This window comes from Monodelphis domestica, chromosome 2, assembly GCF_027887165.1.
Source record: "Monodelphis domestica isolate mMonDom1 chromosome 2, mMonDom1.pri, whole genome shotgun sequence".
Classification (NCBI taxonomy): domain Eukaryota; kingdom Metazoa; phylum Chordata; class Mammalia; order Didelphimorphia; family Didelphidae; genus Monodelphis; species Monodelphis domestica.
Window position 1 is genome coordinate 508,801,682 of NC_077228.1, and position 13,717 is coordinate 508,815,398.

The window sequence follows — 13,717 nt, forward strand, 5'->3', positions numbered from 1 at the left end:
TCCAGGCCCAGAGGGTCCACTTGGACCCGCGTGCTGGCCCAGGCCTAGACGTCCTCGTTTTCCCGGCCTCCTAAGCTATGTGCCTGCCCGTGGATTCAATGTGCACTGCTAAGTTCAGCCAATCAGACGTGGAGGTGGGTGAGGGCTGGATGGGGAAATGAAGCTCCCCCCCTCCCCCTCCCCCTCCCCCTCCAAGGTGCCCAGGGCAGAGGCGCCATTCCCCTCCCGTCCGCTTGGTTTCCTGAGCTGGCATCGTCTCCCGGCGGGAGGACGGGCCTCTTCACGCACAGCAGCTTCTCGGGAAGCCTTTACGCCCGTGGCTTCTTGAGGCAAGAGGCTGAAGAGAAGCCCTTAGACGCTGAAGCCACGGCTGTTGGCTGCTGGAAGCGGTCCCGGCTAGGTTTGGGCAGAGGCTCTTCATTTGGGGTCCCTGAACTCCTTGGCAAGCCTCAACTTCATGGGCTTGGAAACACGATTCTGGGAGGTCCCTCGACTTCGCCAGGCCGGACGGGCCCTGGGCTGGGGCGCAGGGGCCCTTCCCGCTCGGGGAGTCTCCTTGACAGGAGCCACTGAAGCAGGAAGCCCGCACCCTGGAGAGGCCCTGGCGGAGCCTCACTCAGGAGGGACCAAACACAGTAACTCAGTCTCGTTTAGGAAAGTGTTTTATTCAAAAGCTTCACAGCACCGTCTAGTTGTCTTAAAGAATGCAGCCCAGCCCCCTGCCCTCCCCGGCCCTGCCCTGCCCCCCTCCAGATGCAGAAGTTTAAAATGACACCATTTGGCTAGAGATTCCCCTGTTTTTCAATCAGGTCATGATAGGATTTTGGTCACTGTCTCACCTCAACTTCCTGAGCCCCAGCTTCAATGGGATTTGAGCAAGTGGTGGTGCGTCCTCTCTCCTCCCCCACCCTTCTAACTGCCAGCCACGGGAGCCAGGCCCGGCCCGTCGGCCTCCCTGGGGGGTCCCGTGCTGGCAGGGGCAGATAAAGCTAAAATGAAGAGCATGCAGCGGCTCGGCGGCGGCCTTCCATCTCCCGAGCGCGACAGGCGGCCCGGCTCCGCATTCGCCTGCCTCCTAAAGGCCTTCCTCTGCTCTGCGGGGCTCCAGGCGCGCAGCGTGCCTGCTCAAACTGAGAGACCCCCTTCCCTTGCTGGGGTCGAGGAGAGGAAACAGCGTGACCTGGTCTTTGACTGTTAAAGACTAGCCTGTCTGAAGTGAGAGTGTTGGGATTCCACAGCACAGCGTAAAGAAGCACAATTCCCCGGGAGCCCCCGCAGCGAGGGGCCGGCAGACCGAGTCCGCCTCAGTCCCCTCCTCCGCTCCGGCCTCGGGCCCCAGGACAGTCCTGCTCGAGGAGGCGGGCGCCGCGGCCCGGGAGTCATTTGGCCAAAGCCCCCATGGGGTCCCAGGCGGGCAGCACGATGGGCTCCTGCTTCAGCACCAGGAGCACGTCCTCCGGCACGTGCTTCTTGTCCACCACCACCTCGTACACGTACTCGGAGAACCACTGGTCCGTCATGCACAGGTAGCCTGTAGGGGAGAGCGAAGGAGCGTGAGCGGCCGGGACGGCATCGGGCCCCGAGGACAGCGGCCGCTCCTGCCCCCAGAGAGCACACCGCCACGAGCGACCCCGCACCCCGGGGCTCCCGTCCGCCCGGCCCAGCTCCTCTGGGACCCTCGGGAAGGGCCCGGGGAGGCCCCGCCGGAGCCCAGGACGCTCCCCAGGGCTGCCGGCCCCGAGGGTTCGGAAAAGCGCCCCGCGGAGCCCGGGGCGGGCAGCGTCCGGGAGCCGCAGCGGTACCCAACGACAGAAGGCGCCGCCACGTCGCAGAGGCTTCTGCGAGGTCAGGGGGCCTGCCCTGCCGTAGGTTCCTTTCAGACGGATGGCCTGCCACGGCCCGGCATGCCCCTCCTTGCTCAGAGGCAGAGAAATGAGGGCGTCCTGGTCCTGGAATGGACAGCGCGGGCGGCTCCGGCCCAGCCAGGACCAGGGACGGGGCTTCTCGGAACGGCATCCCCAGAGCTTCTCCTCGTCCTCCTGCAACAAGCCTCTGAAGCCGGGAAGGCCACCCGGCCATGTGCCAGAGGAGACGTGAGTCATCCCTCTACGGGCCACAGTGCAGAGTGCTGGCAGCGAGGGGGGCCGGCTTATAATCAAGTCTGGTGTCCTTATAAAACATTATCATCACCCAAGCAAATCAATCTTCCCCAAACGCGCGGGCCGCGGACAATAAGCGCCTCCCCCCCCCTCCTTTGAAAAGCAGGAGATCAGATACGGGGCTTCTAAATGAGAACTCCTATCGGGCCGAATCCACCTTTGCCAGGGCCTCTCTGAATGGTGTCTGGCAGGATATGAGCTCTTGGGGCTCAGCGAAGCCTCCCAGACAGGGTCGCCGCCCAGGAATTGCGCCCCGAGTGCATAATGAACTTGCGGCTGCTCTAACTGTTGACACGGCGTGTCTTGGAGTGGGACTGGGCCGATTAGGATCGCTATGTCTGAAGCCTGAGGCTGTGCCTCGGCGGGGAAAAAAGCGGGGGCCGAGGCACAAACCAGGGGGTCGGTGGGCCCTGGGACGGGACCCCCGGGAAGTGGGCCAAACAGCCTTTGGTCTGGGTTTCTGATGGGTCCTGCCTCGTTAATCCAGTAAAAAGGGGCCGAGACGCCCCCGAGCAACCAGGCAGGCCATTAAAGGACACGGCCGGCACGCCTGGCCTCACGCTGTCTAAGAAGCAGGGAAAGCTCTATCGGGGCAGTTCCCGGCCCAGAATTGGAGAGGTTACAGGAAGAGGCATGCAGTGGGGCTGGGGGCATGCAGACATCTCACACACAGGGGATCTGGGAAGAAGCCTCTGAAATCCTCTCAGGAAACGAAACCCAACAGAGGGGGTGAAGTAGAAAAACAGACATGTTTGCCACCAGAGCTGTGCTCATTGTTTTGCATTCTCGGCCCTCTTATTTCTCAGTGATTTCATCTTACAGTTGATAAGTGTCGATGTAGAGAGCTAGAAGGGACCACTGAGGCCACTGAGGCCCAGGAAGGTGGGCTGAACCAGGGTCACAGAGAGCAGAGACGCAGGAATCTGAGGCCAGGTCCTTTGTTCCCAAATCTAGCTTTCTTTCCACATTTCCACACTGCATGAGGGACAGTTTGAGCATAAAGGAGACGGGGCCTTCCTAAGGATTGTCTGCCTAGAGAATGTTTCAGATAAATGGGCACACGCGTGTGTGTAGACATACCTATCTATCCACAGACCCAGGCACACTTCTAAAAACGTTTTCTGGGCAGAAACACCATCTCTCTTTGGCTCTGGCTCTGTCCACACCAACACACCAACACATACCAAAAAGGGACGTCTTCTTGTATGCACGCGTGCGTGTAAGTCTGAGCAGCGGCCGGACTCTTGATTCTTTTATCTTTCTTAGGGTTCCAAGTGCCTGAAGCAGCCACTACCAATCCTGGCATCCCTCACCTGACCCGAGCTAAGGGAAAGAAAGTTCCTGACAAGAAATTGAAAAGAATCACCAGAACCCAACTCAAACCTTTAATCAGAGGAAGACAGCAAAGCCTTGTCCCACCTACGGAGGTGGCAGCGGTTCAGTATTCAAAGTTCAGAAGCCACCTCTGACGCTACTACCTGTGTGACTTTGGGGAAGCCACTTGTCCTCCCTGGGCCTTGCTTTCCTCCTCTAGAAAATGGACCAAACGGCCTCGGAAGCCCCCCCACCTCTGCATCTTGATTATGTCACCCAGAGATAACCTGAGTCATGGTTCACTGGAAGACAGAAGAGGAGCAACTGACGTATAGACACATACGGCACCGTACTGTACACACAGCACTGTACTACGTGCTGCCCTGAAAGTGAGAAACAGAGAAACAGAAAATGCTCTCCCAAGAACCTGAGCTGTTTCCTACAGAAACAGCTCAAATGGTTAAATGTCCTTTTTAAAAGTTCCAAATCTCAGTTAGTCAAACGTATGCTACACATAGTGCCTAAAGCTCTGTGTGTGTGTGTGAGACAGACAGACAGACAGAGAGAAGAGAGGAAGAGAGACAGACAGACAGACAGAGAGAAGAGAGGAAGAGAGAGAGAAAGAGAGACAGACAGACAGACAGACAGAGAGAGAAGAGAGGAAAAGAGAGAGAGAGACAGACAGACAGACAGACAGAGAGAAGAGAGGAAGAGAGAGAGACAGACAGACAGACAGAGAGAGAGAGAAGAGAGGAAGAGAGAGAGAGAGACAGAGGGAGAGAGAGAGAGGAGGAGGAGGGAGGGACAAGGAGGGGATGGAAAGCAGGAAGGGAAGGATGATGAGCAAAGCCAGAAGGATAACATAGCAGTCTGTATGTCTTTTGGAATGAGATCTAAGAAGAGCCTTCATTCTCCCTCAATGTAAACACCAAGATCCGGCTGGCAGTGGGGACAATGGAATGCTCAGTCCACCCCTGCTAAGGAAGACTAGCCCAAGTCCCAGCCGGGCACTGCTGAGGCCAGGGGAGGGAAGACAACGCTCAAAGAGAGGGCTGGTTGTCTTGGATGATGGGGGAGGAGCAAGTTTATTTTGTCTTCAAACCATAACAAAGTTTGGTCAGCAAATGAGTTTGTTCCGTCGGCCAAATCCAAAGCCAACATCAAGGAAACCAACCCACAGGGGTCAGCTGCCTGTACTCTTCAGACATAAAACAGACCAGATTATCAGAGGATGGGAGTGGGGAGGCCTTCTGCACAAATCAAGTGAGTATATGAATGTGGCTGCTGCTTGGTTCTCTTCTTGGTATTACTACCACTGGTCCTAGAACCCACTTTCTGAGCTCCACTGAGATTCCTGAGTCCAGGAAGATTCGATTCCATAAAGCCCAGGAAGGCCGGCATCTGATGTTACCCAGAGGCCCACTTCCCCAACAAGACTCAATGGCCTCCCTCTGACCTCCAAACTTCCATCGCTCTCATATTGTTTCAGTAAAGGTCTGTTTGTTATCATTCCTCAAAAGCCCCACGGATGGCAGCGCCATGTTATTTCCTAATTTCACTTCTTTAACTTGACCCCAAACTATAATTAACATACCAAGAATAACAAGCCTCTGCAGCTGCTTTATAATCTTTGGCTAGTCCCTTTTCCTCTCCATTAATTCATGTTCCTCCCTGCCCTCAGACTTCCTCAAAGTTCCCTTCATCCATGAAGTCTTCCTGAATGATGCTTTCCCAAGAGAAATCATTATTCATCTCCTCCTTAGCAGAGTGAGGCTGTTTTTTCACCCTAAGAATCTGCCTTACACTACGTGTGTGTGTATTTCATGAGTTCACTGCCCCTCATATGGTGCGCAAGCACCCACCCCCGCTTCCAAGTGTATCTTCACATGGCTCCTAGTGGAGCTTCTACACAAGATAAACATCCAAGTACTGAGGATGTGACATGCTCAGACAGTCTGGATCCTCCTCCCGGCCCTCCTAAAGAATCAATCAGCAACACTGCCCTGGGCACAGGAGACACAAAAGCAAGAATAAATACAGAACTATTTCTCTTTCTAACTCCTGCTGCTGAGTTTTGTTGGAAATATATAGACACGCTGATGACTTATGTGGATTTGTCTTGGACCCTGCCACTTTGCTAAAGTTGTTAATTATTTCCACTCATCTTTTAGTTGATTTTCTAGGATTCCTTAAGTAGACCATCATCTCATTTGCAGAGTGATAGTTTAGTTTCCTCATTGAAGGGATTCTTCTCGAATTGTTACCGCTAGCATTTCTAGCACAATCTTAAATAACAGAGGTGATCATGGGCATCCTTGCTTCTCTCCTGATCGTATTGGAAGGCTTCTAGTGTATCCCCATTGCGGATGATGCTGGCTGATGGTTTTAGAGATATTCTGTTTATTATTTTGAGGAAAGGCCCTTCTATTCCCAGACTTTATTTCTCCACATACATCTTTCTACACATACGGAGTAGGCTATGGGACACAAGGTGCTCTTGCAGCCAAGGAGATCGGCCAAGTTTCATGAAAATGATGACATCTGAGCTGCATATGAAAGGAAGGAGTCTGGGAAATGGGGGTGAGATGAGATGATGTAGAGACATGGAGAAAGCAGGGAAGGAAGGGAGCTGGGAGCCAGACGGAGCGGAGCTTTGATGTTTACATTTTATTCCACAGGCAACCAGAGGCCGCTAGAGTTGGCTGAGGGGAGCTGCACATGTCAGACCTGTGAGGAAGGTAACGTAGAGCAGCCTCAAGGGGAGAAGGCAGAGACGAGCCAGGGCTGCAGGGTAACGGGGGCCTGCGTTACGGTGTGGTGGCTGTGTGAGTAGAGTGGTTGTGAGCGCAGAAAAAGCAATCTGGAAGCTGCCGGGACATGCAGGGCGAGGGAAAGGAAGGAGTGTGTGATGAGGCCAAGATGGCGATCCTGGGACCCAGACAGGGACATGTGGAAGAGGGGAAAGAGAGCGCGTTCACTAATTTGAAATGTCTAATAGGTGATTGCTGCTGCGGGACGAAGGCTCGGGAGAGAAGGGATGGAGGGGGTGATCTGACAGGACACTCTGCCCAGTGATAATATTAAATCCCTGGTCGCGAGGAGATTGCCTTGAGAGAGGGGGAAGCTCAGCACCTTGGAAAACAACGCCTTGGGAGTGTGATATGAAGGCCGAGGAAGAGGCATGCAGCACACTGGAGGCAAAGAAGGACGGAGCCAAGTCCTGAAAGCCCAGAGAAGGAGGACTGTCCATCCAGGAAGAGAATGTGGTCAACAGTGTCCAATGCAGCAGAGAAGTCAAGAAGGATTGGAATGGAGAAAAGACCTCAGACTTGGTTAGTAAGAGGTCATGGTAACACTGGCAAGAACATTTTCAGTTGAATGATAAGGTCAAAGGATTGAGGAACAGATGAATAAAGAAAATTGAGGTAGATAGAATAGACAATTTTTTCAAGGAATTTACCTGAGAAGGGGAAGGATATAGGATGACATCTTGGGGGATTGCCAGGGCTTGGTGAAGTTTTGTTTTTTTTTTAAACCCTTACCTTCCGTCTTGGAGTCAATACAGTGTGTTGGCTCCAAGGCAGAAGAGTGGTAAGGGCTAAGCAATGGGGTAAGTGACTTGCCCAGGGTCACACAGCTGGGAAGTGTCTGAGGCCAGATTTGAACCCAGGACCCCCCATCTCTAGGCCTGGCTCTCAATCCACTGAGCTACCCAGCTGCCCCCTAAAGTTTTTTTAAGGATGGGAGACACCTGGGCATATTTGAAGGCAGTAGGGTGAGAACCAACTGATGGAGAGAGATTTTAAAAATCAACAGGAGTAAGATGCTGGAGGAGGTGGGAGGGAGAAGGGATCAGATAAACCTTAGAGGAGCTTGTCTTGGCAAGCAGAAGGGCAGCCTTGTCCTCAGAGACCAGGGGAAAAGAGGAAAGAACAGGAGATGAGCACAGGTGCTCACATTAAATGGCCTCAATTTTTTTAGTTTCCAATGATGCCTTCAAAGTCTCATCCATTTTCTTCCCCAGCTCATTTTACAGTTGAGGAATCAGAGGCATGGAGGGGTTAAGTGACTTACCCAGGTTCACACAACTAGTGTCTGAGGCTAGATTTGAACTCAGTTCTTCCTAACGCCAGACTATACACTTCACCACCTAACCAAATATTCCTGGCTCCTTCAAACTAATCCTCATAAAGTATGACCTTGAGGGCCGTCACTCTACTAGCTGCCCTGCTCTGGCCATTTTTCAGATGATCAACAATCCTCTTGAAATGTTTCGGAGAACAAAGTGCAGTCTTGTAGGTGTGTTTGGGCAACACCAAGTCAGGTAAGCACTCTCCCTCCCCAGGCCCAGACACAGGTACCGTGGCCTAAGATGGCAGTACCATTGTTGGCCCACCAGCGTACTCCTGATTCATAAAGATAATGAGATTCACTAAAACCCCTGGATATTCTTCAGACTGACTACAGTCTAGGTATGCCTCCCTCATCTTGTACTTGTGGCCTTTATTCTTCCTTAACTCTTACACGGTAATCCCTATTGAATTCCATCTCTTTAGAGTTCTAGCCTCTTGAAATCATCTTGGCTCTGGATTCTGTTATCTAGAATGTTAGCTAATCTCCCCAGCTTCCTCTCCTCTGCTTGTCTGATGAGCAAGCCCAGGAACCTACCTCCAGGGCACTGATTAAACAAATTTCGCAGCAAGGACCCAGAGATCCCTGGGATACTCCACCCAAGACCTTCAAGGTGACCATTCCAAGTAACCCCTTCATCACAAACCTGGCACCTCATCAATGGCAGCCAGCAGAGCTTCTGGTCTCTCCTTAGTTCCAGCCCTTGCATTACTATAAAGGACACAGTGACTCCTGTTCCTATGTCCAAATACATGGAACATGCTGTCTCCAAAACTGTCTGGTGACTGGCCTTTTGAGAGGCAATTAAATGACCAGAATGTTGGTTTTTCAAAAAGCAGCCAAGGTTCAGCAGTAATATGAATGGTTCACAGAAGTTTCTTTCCAGACTAAACTTTGATCTGCCAAAAGTTCTTAAACTGAAAACAACAAAAGGCTCCCTTTCTGGAAGGAGCCATCAGATGAAGATCCAGAATGGAGGGGTTAACTGGGGAGAGGAAATGAGGCAGGATAAGATTAAGGAACACAAGATGAAAGGCACAAAAGCCAAAAAGAGGGAGGAATTATGAAGCTTTGGAGAAAGAACTGTAACAAAGGGAAAAGAGGACTGAAAATGTTCCCCTTTCTTTTTTCCCTATTTCTATGAGGGTTCCACCATCCCTAGTCACCCAAGTTCACAATGTCAGTCATCTTCCTCTTCCTTTTCCTTCATGACACCCTCCCCTGTAGATATAATCAGTTGCCAAGTCCTAAGATCGGCTTCCAGCATCTCTCCCCTTCTTTCTAGTCCAGACCCTCCTCACCTTTCACCTGGACTATTCCTTATCAACAAGAGATGTGTCTTCCCAACTTTCCCCATCACTGCTACGAGTTACTGAGGACAGTTCAAGGTGAGGGGAAGTACTTGTCCATCAACCCACCTGACCCCACCCACGTAGGCCTACCTTCCAAAGGACGCCTAATGCTGGATTTATCAATCAAAAAGCATTTATAGAGCATCCTCTTGGTGGAAGGCTCTGGGCTAAGCGTGGATAATCTCTGCCTTCTCTACGCGCGCGGGCTCCCGAGTCATTTGTGCCTCACATATTTGGGGAGGGCAGGGGGCATGCATAAGGAATGTCCCAAGCTCATTATTCACGTTAGACAGGTGGGGACGGAATGATTCGAGAGGAATTTCTTTAGGTCAGCCCTCCAAAATTGGACTTGGGGAGACTCTAGGCCAGATCCCCAGCATTAAAATGTAAGGGGGGGGGGGGCGGCTATGTGACTTTGTATCATCAACGCCTAGCCCTGGAGGCCTTTAAATCAAAATCCTCTTGGCATTTCAATAATGAAAATGCCTGTGGTGAACTTATCTTACTGAGAATCCCAACCCCCCCCCCAATCTGATGCAAGCTGGTCCCTAAGCACAGCTCTTAATGCTGGTCTAGAGCTATAAGTGGCAAGCAGAATTAGCTACTCTGTACTCTTCTCTAGGTAAAACTTTTACTGAGACTGAGTCTCTTCCTGCTGCTGCTTCTTCCGTTCTTCCTCTCCTCTAAAATAGTCCTGTAGCCCAGGCTCCAGGTCAGCATTACAGCCTGGCCACCTGCACAAATGCCCCTAAATTCTTCTTGGCTACCTTCCCCACGTGCTAATTTTGAGCCCACCACTAACCAGGAGCACCTGACATTCTGAGCACACTTTCTCTTCTTCCAAGGAGTTGTAATATTGAAAAATAATATTATGCCATATGTAATATGCTAAATGTAATCTTTAGAAATTGGTTTGGAAATATAATATTAGTAAAATAAAAAAAGATTGTTGTGGTTGCTGTTTATAAAATAATTAACCCTTAAGTCACAAGGATGATAGTAGCTTTTAACAATTTAATTTTAATATAAATATAGTCTAAGAAAGAAAAAGAGGGAAGGAAATAGAAAAAGAGTTCCTAGCCTGCTACCCTAATCTTCCACCAGAGCCAGCAACAATGAATCACAGAAAGACACACACGCGCCTCCCCCCCCCCCCCCCCCCCCAGCCAAAGACCTCCAGGGAAGAACCAGATCTCCTCTATGGTCTCATTTTTTATAGTCCTCCTTCTCCACGTCACTTCCTTTTCCTGTGCACTGGTCTATCACATCTCATGAACCAATCAAAGTCTCTCTGACCCAGACCCATAATCCTTAGTTCTGGGTCATGTTCCTAGGACCTGTGACCTCTGTTTGAAGGTTCCAGCCATGCTAATGGGCTGACTCGGACGAGCAGAAAGTTCACGACCCTGGGAGGAAGGGGTTCCCTTTACACAATGTCTCCGGAAGGCCAATAGATGCTTCTGGCAAAGGACACAGAGTGCTTACACATAAAGATTGCCTGAATCCCCAGGGGCACATTTAACTCAGAAGCAACTCTTTTCTCAGGTTTGGATGACCCTCATCCTCCTTCCCCTGCAAGCAAGCAGAGCTCGAGCTCTTTACACAAGCCAGAGTCCCAGGCCCACACTGCTCATCAGCTCTCCAGATTAAATCTTGAGTCACCAGTGGTGATGGAGTGGCAAATTGGAATGGCTTGGATTCAAGCATTCAAAACTCAAACAGAAATAGATCCTGAGAAGGCTGCGTTTTGACTTCGAAGACCACAAATTAACATTTTCTATGTTGTATTTTTATTTTATTTTTTTGTTAGACATTTCCCTAGGCTCTTTGCAGCTGCTAGTTAAACACTTCTGGTTTAGGTTTGAGCCACCTAAGTCCAAAGGAAGATAGAAGATGAAGTCCTCTTCTGGCATTATTTCTCTGAAAGTACAGGCTTAGAGGATTTAGGGCTGGAAGAGCCTTTGGAGCTCATCTAGTCCCCTTCACAGTACAGAGGAAGTAGTGAGCTAAGAGAAATGAAGTTACCTGCCCTCAGTAGAAGAAGCCAGGATTTGCCCCCTTCCACAAGACCAGCAACATCATCTTTCTTAGACTACACAATGCATTTTTAAAGGGGCACTGTGCTAAATATTGGAGACACAAGTAAAGAAACAGAATCCCTGCCCTCCAGGACAACACATAAAGGGGAACCAGAAGGTGGGGGAAGAGAAGGAAAGAAGGAGGCTAGAGAAAGTTCTAGTTTGTGTGATGGGAAGCCTGGTCCTGGGGAGAGTCCCCAAGCCAGAGAAGAGGCTGTTAGGTTGGGCTGGATAATGGCGGGGTGAGGTGGGGAAATAAGGAGGAAGAACTAGTCAAAGAGTGAATCTTGCCCAGTTTAAAGTCTTTTGTAAAAGACAGTGCTGGTGTTTAAAGATGATGACCTCGCTTCTTTCTAATTAAAAACAAGCAGCTACTCCTCCTCTATGCTTGAAATACTTGGCTAGTTCGTAAGTGAACAAGTGTGATTGTTCTTTAAGATGCAAACTTCTATCCCAGGCTTTTGGAACCATCCACAGCTAAGATCCAGAACCTCAAGTCCATCCCAACAAGAAGGGCAAACAAGGCCAGATGTCTGGGCAAATGTGGAGTGTGCACAGCTGAGGTCACCATCCCTACGGGATGGAATCCAATGGATTGGAACTAGATTCCAGCCAAAATAGGAGGCGGAGTGCTAAGTCCAGTGACGAGTCACTAGCAAGAGAAATTCAACTGGGCAAGGGAAGCAAGGACTCCTTCCTCTGCTGACCCAAGCTCAGGTGGCTCATGGTCAGAACCAAGTCTCAGTTCACTTCAAGAAAGCATCCAACGATGTGACAGGCATAGCTGTTTCCAAGCAGAGGATCCTGGACATGAACTTCAGGGGAACCCCAAGTCACCCCAAGATGAGGTGGGTCACATACTCATCTTTAGGCCTCACTTGCCTCAACTGAGTTTTATCGGGGTCAGTTTTGGGGAAGCACACCATCTCACCTGACAGAAACCCCAAAGAGAAGAGGGACAAACTGCTGATACTGTTCTCTGTAGGAGCACTGACCCACCAAGACTACTTCTATGTAATCTCCCCCCCCCCCCCCCCCAAACTGTCCTCAGAAGATTCTCCAGTGGGCCAAGTAAATGAGTCATGTGTTCTTGCCTTCCTGCCTGCTAAATCAGAAAGGACCAAGCAGCCCCTGGAAAGAATTCCTTTTGGCTGTGGTTCCTGAACCTCCCCCAGGCCAGTTATCTTTTGGCTCCCTGAGGAAATGTTTTGTTTGACATAATCTCTGGCATCTCAGCTATTAGAAGATAACAAAAAGTTAGTTTAACCTCTAGTTAGATAGAGGAAGACTTTATAACAAAAGATTATGGGCAGAACAGCAGGAATGAGCTCCCCTGCTCTCTCTTAACTCAGCAGTGGGATGAAGTCAGGAGAGAGACAAGACCATTCATCATGAGTGAATAGTTGGGCTTGGATGGGAGGCTGGGGGATGTGGGGGAAGAAGATTAGCCCTGTAGTCTGAAGCTGCTTCCCAAGACTTTGGTTTGTTTTGCTTTTTCAATCAGGGCTGGCCATATGGCTAGGGAGTCAAGCTCAGAATGAATGCAAAGGAACGCTATAAGGAAAAACAGTTTCACCAAGTCACATAGTTCAGAAAATACTATCCCTGACCCAGGAGGAAAAATGCTCTCTAACTCCAGGGAAAACTGATAAAATCTCAATGCATACTGAAGCAGACTTTCCCCCCTTAACTTTCTTCATTTTTTTGTTTTATTTTTTTGGTTTTTTTTGCAACGTGGCTAATATGGAAATGTTTGGCATGACTTTGCATGCATAAACAATATCAAACTGCTTATCTTCTCAAGGAGAGGGAAAGGGCAGGAGGGAGAGAATTTAGAACTCAAATTTTATTTTATTTTAATAATTATTTTATTTTTCCCCAATTACATATAAAAACAATTTTCTAAACATTTATTTAAAAAATTTTTGAGTTCCAAATTCTCTGCCTAATTCCCACCCTCCCATCCTTCTCCCTTCCCTGAGACAATAAGCAATTAGATACAGATTTTTTTCATATTGGTCATTTTATAGATCTCAAAAAAAGGGAAAGAAAGCAAAATATAGTAAGTTTTGGCCTGAATTAAGACTCCATCAGTTCTATCTCTGAAAGCAAATGGCATTTTTCATCATGAGTCTCTAGGATTATCTTGGATCAATGTGTTACCAAGAGGTCATTTACAATTATTTATCAAGAAATATTGCTGATACCGTGTACAAAGTTCTTCTGTTTTTTCTCACTTCACTTTGCATCAGTTCATATAAGTCTGGGTTTTTCTGAAATCGCTCTGCTCATCATTTCTTACAGCAATTATATATTACAACTTACTCAGTCTCTCTCCAATTGATGGGCAACCTCTCAATTCCCAATTCTTTGCTACTACAAAGAGCTGCGATAGGAACTCAATTTTTAAAAAACGATCATTAAAATTTCTTTACATGTAATTGGGAACTACTTAATGAAAAAAAAGAAAGAAAACATCATCCAGGCTTTTACTGTTTCTGACCCCTAAACGGAGAGCCACAACTCACAAACCAGTATGCTTGTCACTGAAAACCCCAGACCCATCTAGGCCATCAATTGCCTCTGTGACAACCTAAGAAGTCTGAATTCAGTTCATTTCAGGAAAGAGTTTGAAGCTAATAGGATGCTACTAGAGGTTTAACTGAAACATGAGCAACAATAG

The 13,717-nt window shown here is 49.3% G+C and overlaps 1 protein-coding gene across 1 annotated transcript in view; it reads right to left on the bottom strand.

Moving 5' to 3' along the window:
* Nucleotides 1–648: 648 nt before the first annotated feature.
* The window catches only part of BLMH (bleomycin hydrolase), a 49,682-nt gene continuing 36,613 nt past the window's right edge, over nucleotides 649–13,717 (bottom strand). Inside the window, exon 12 of the mRNA XM_007485725.3 lies at nucleotides 649–1,531. Coding sequence (XP_007485787.1) covers nucleotides 1,380–1,531 — 152 coding nt within the window. The 3' untranslated portion in view covers nucleotides 649–1,379. The remainder of the gene's footprint in view (nucleotides 1,532–13,717) is intronic.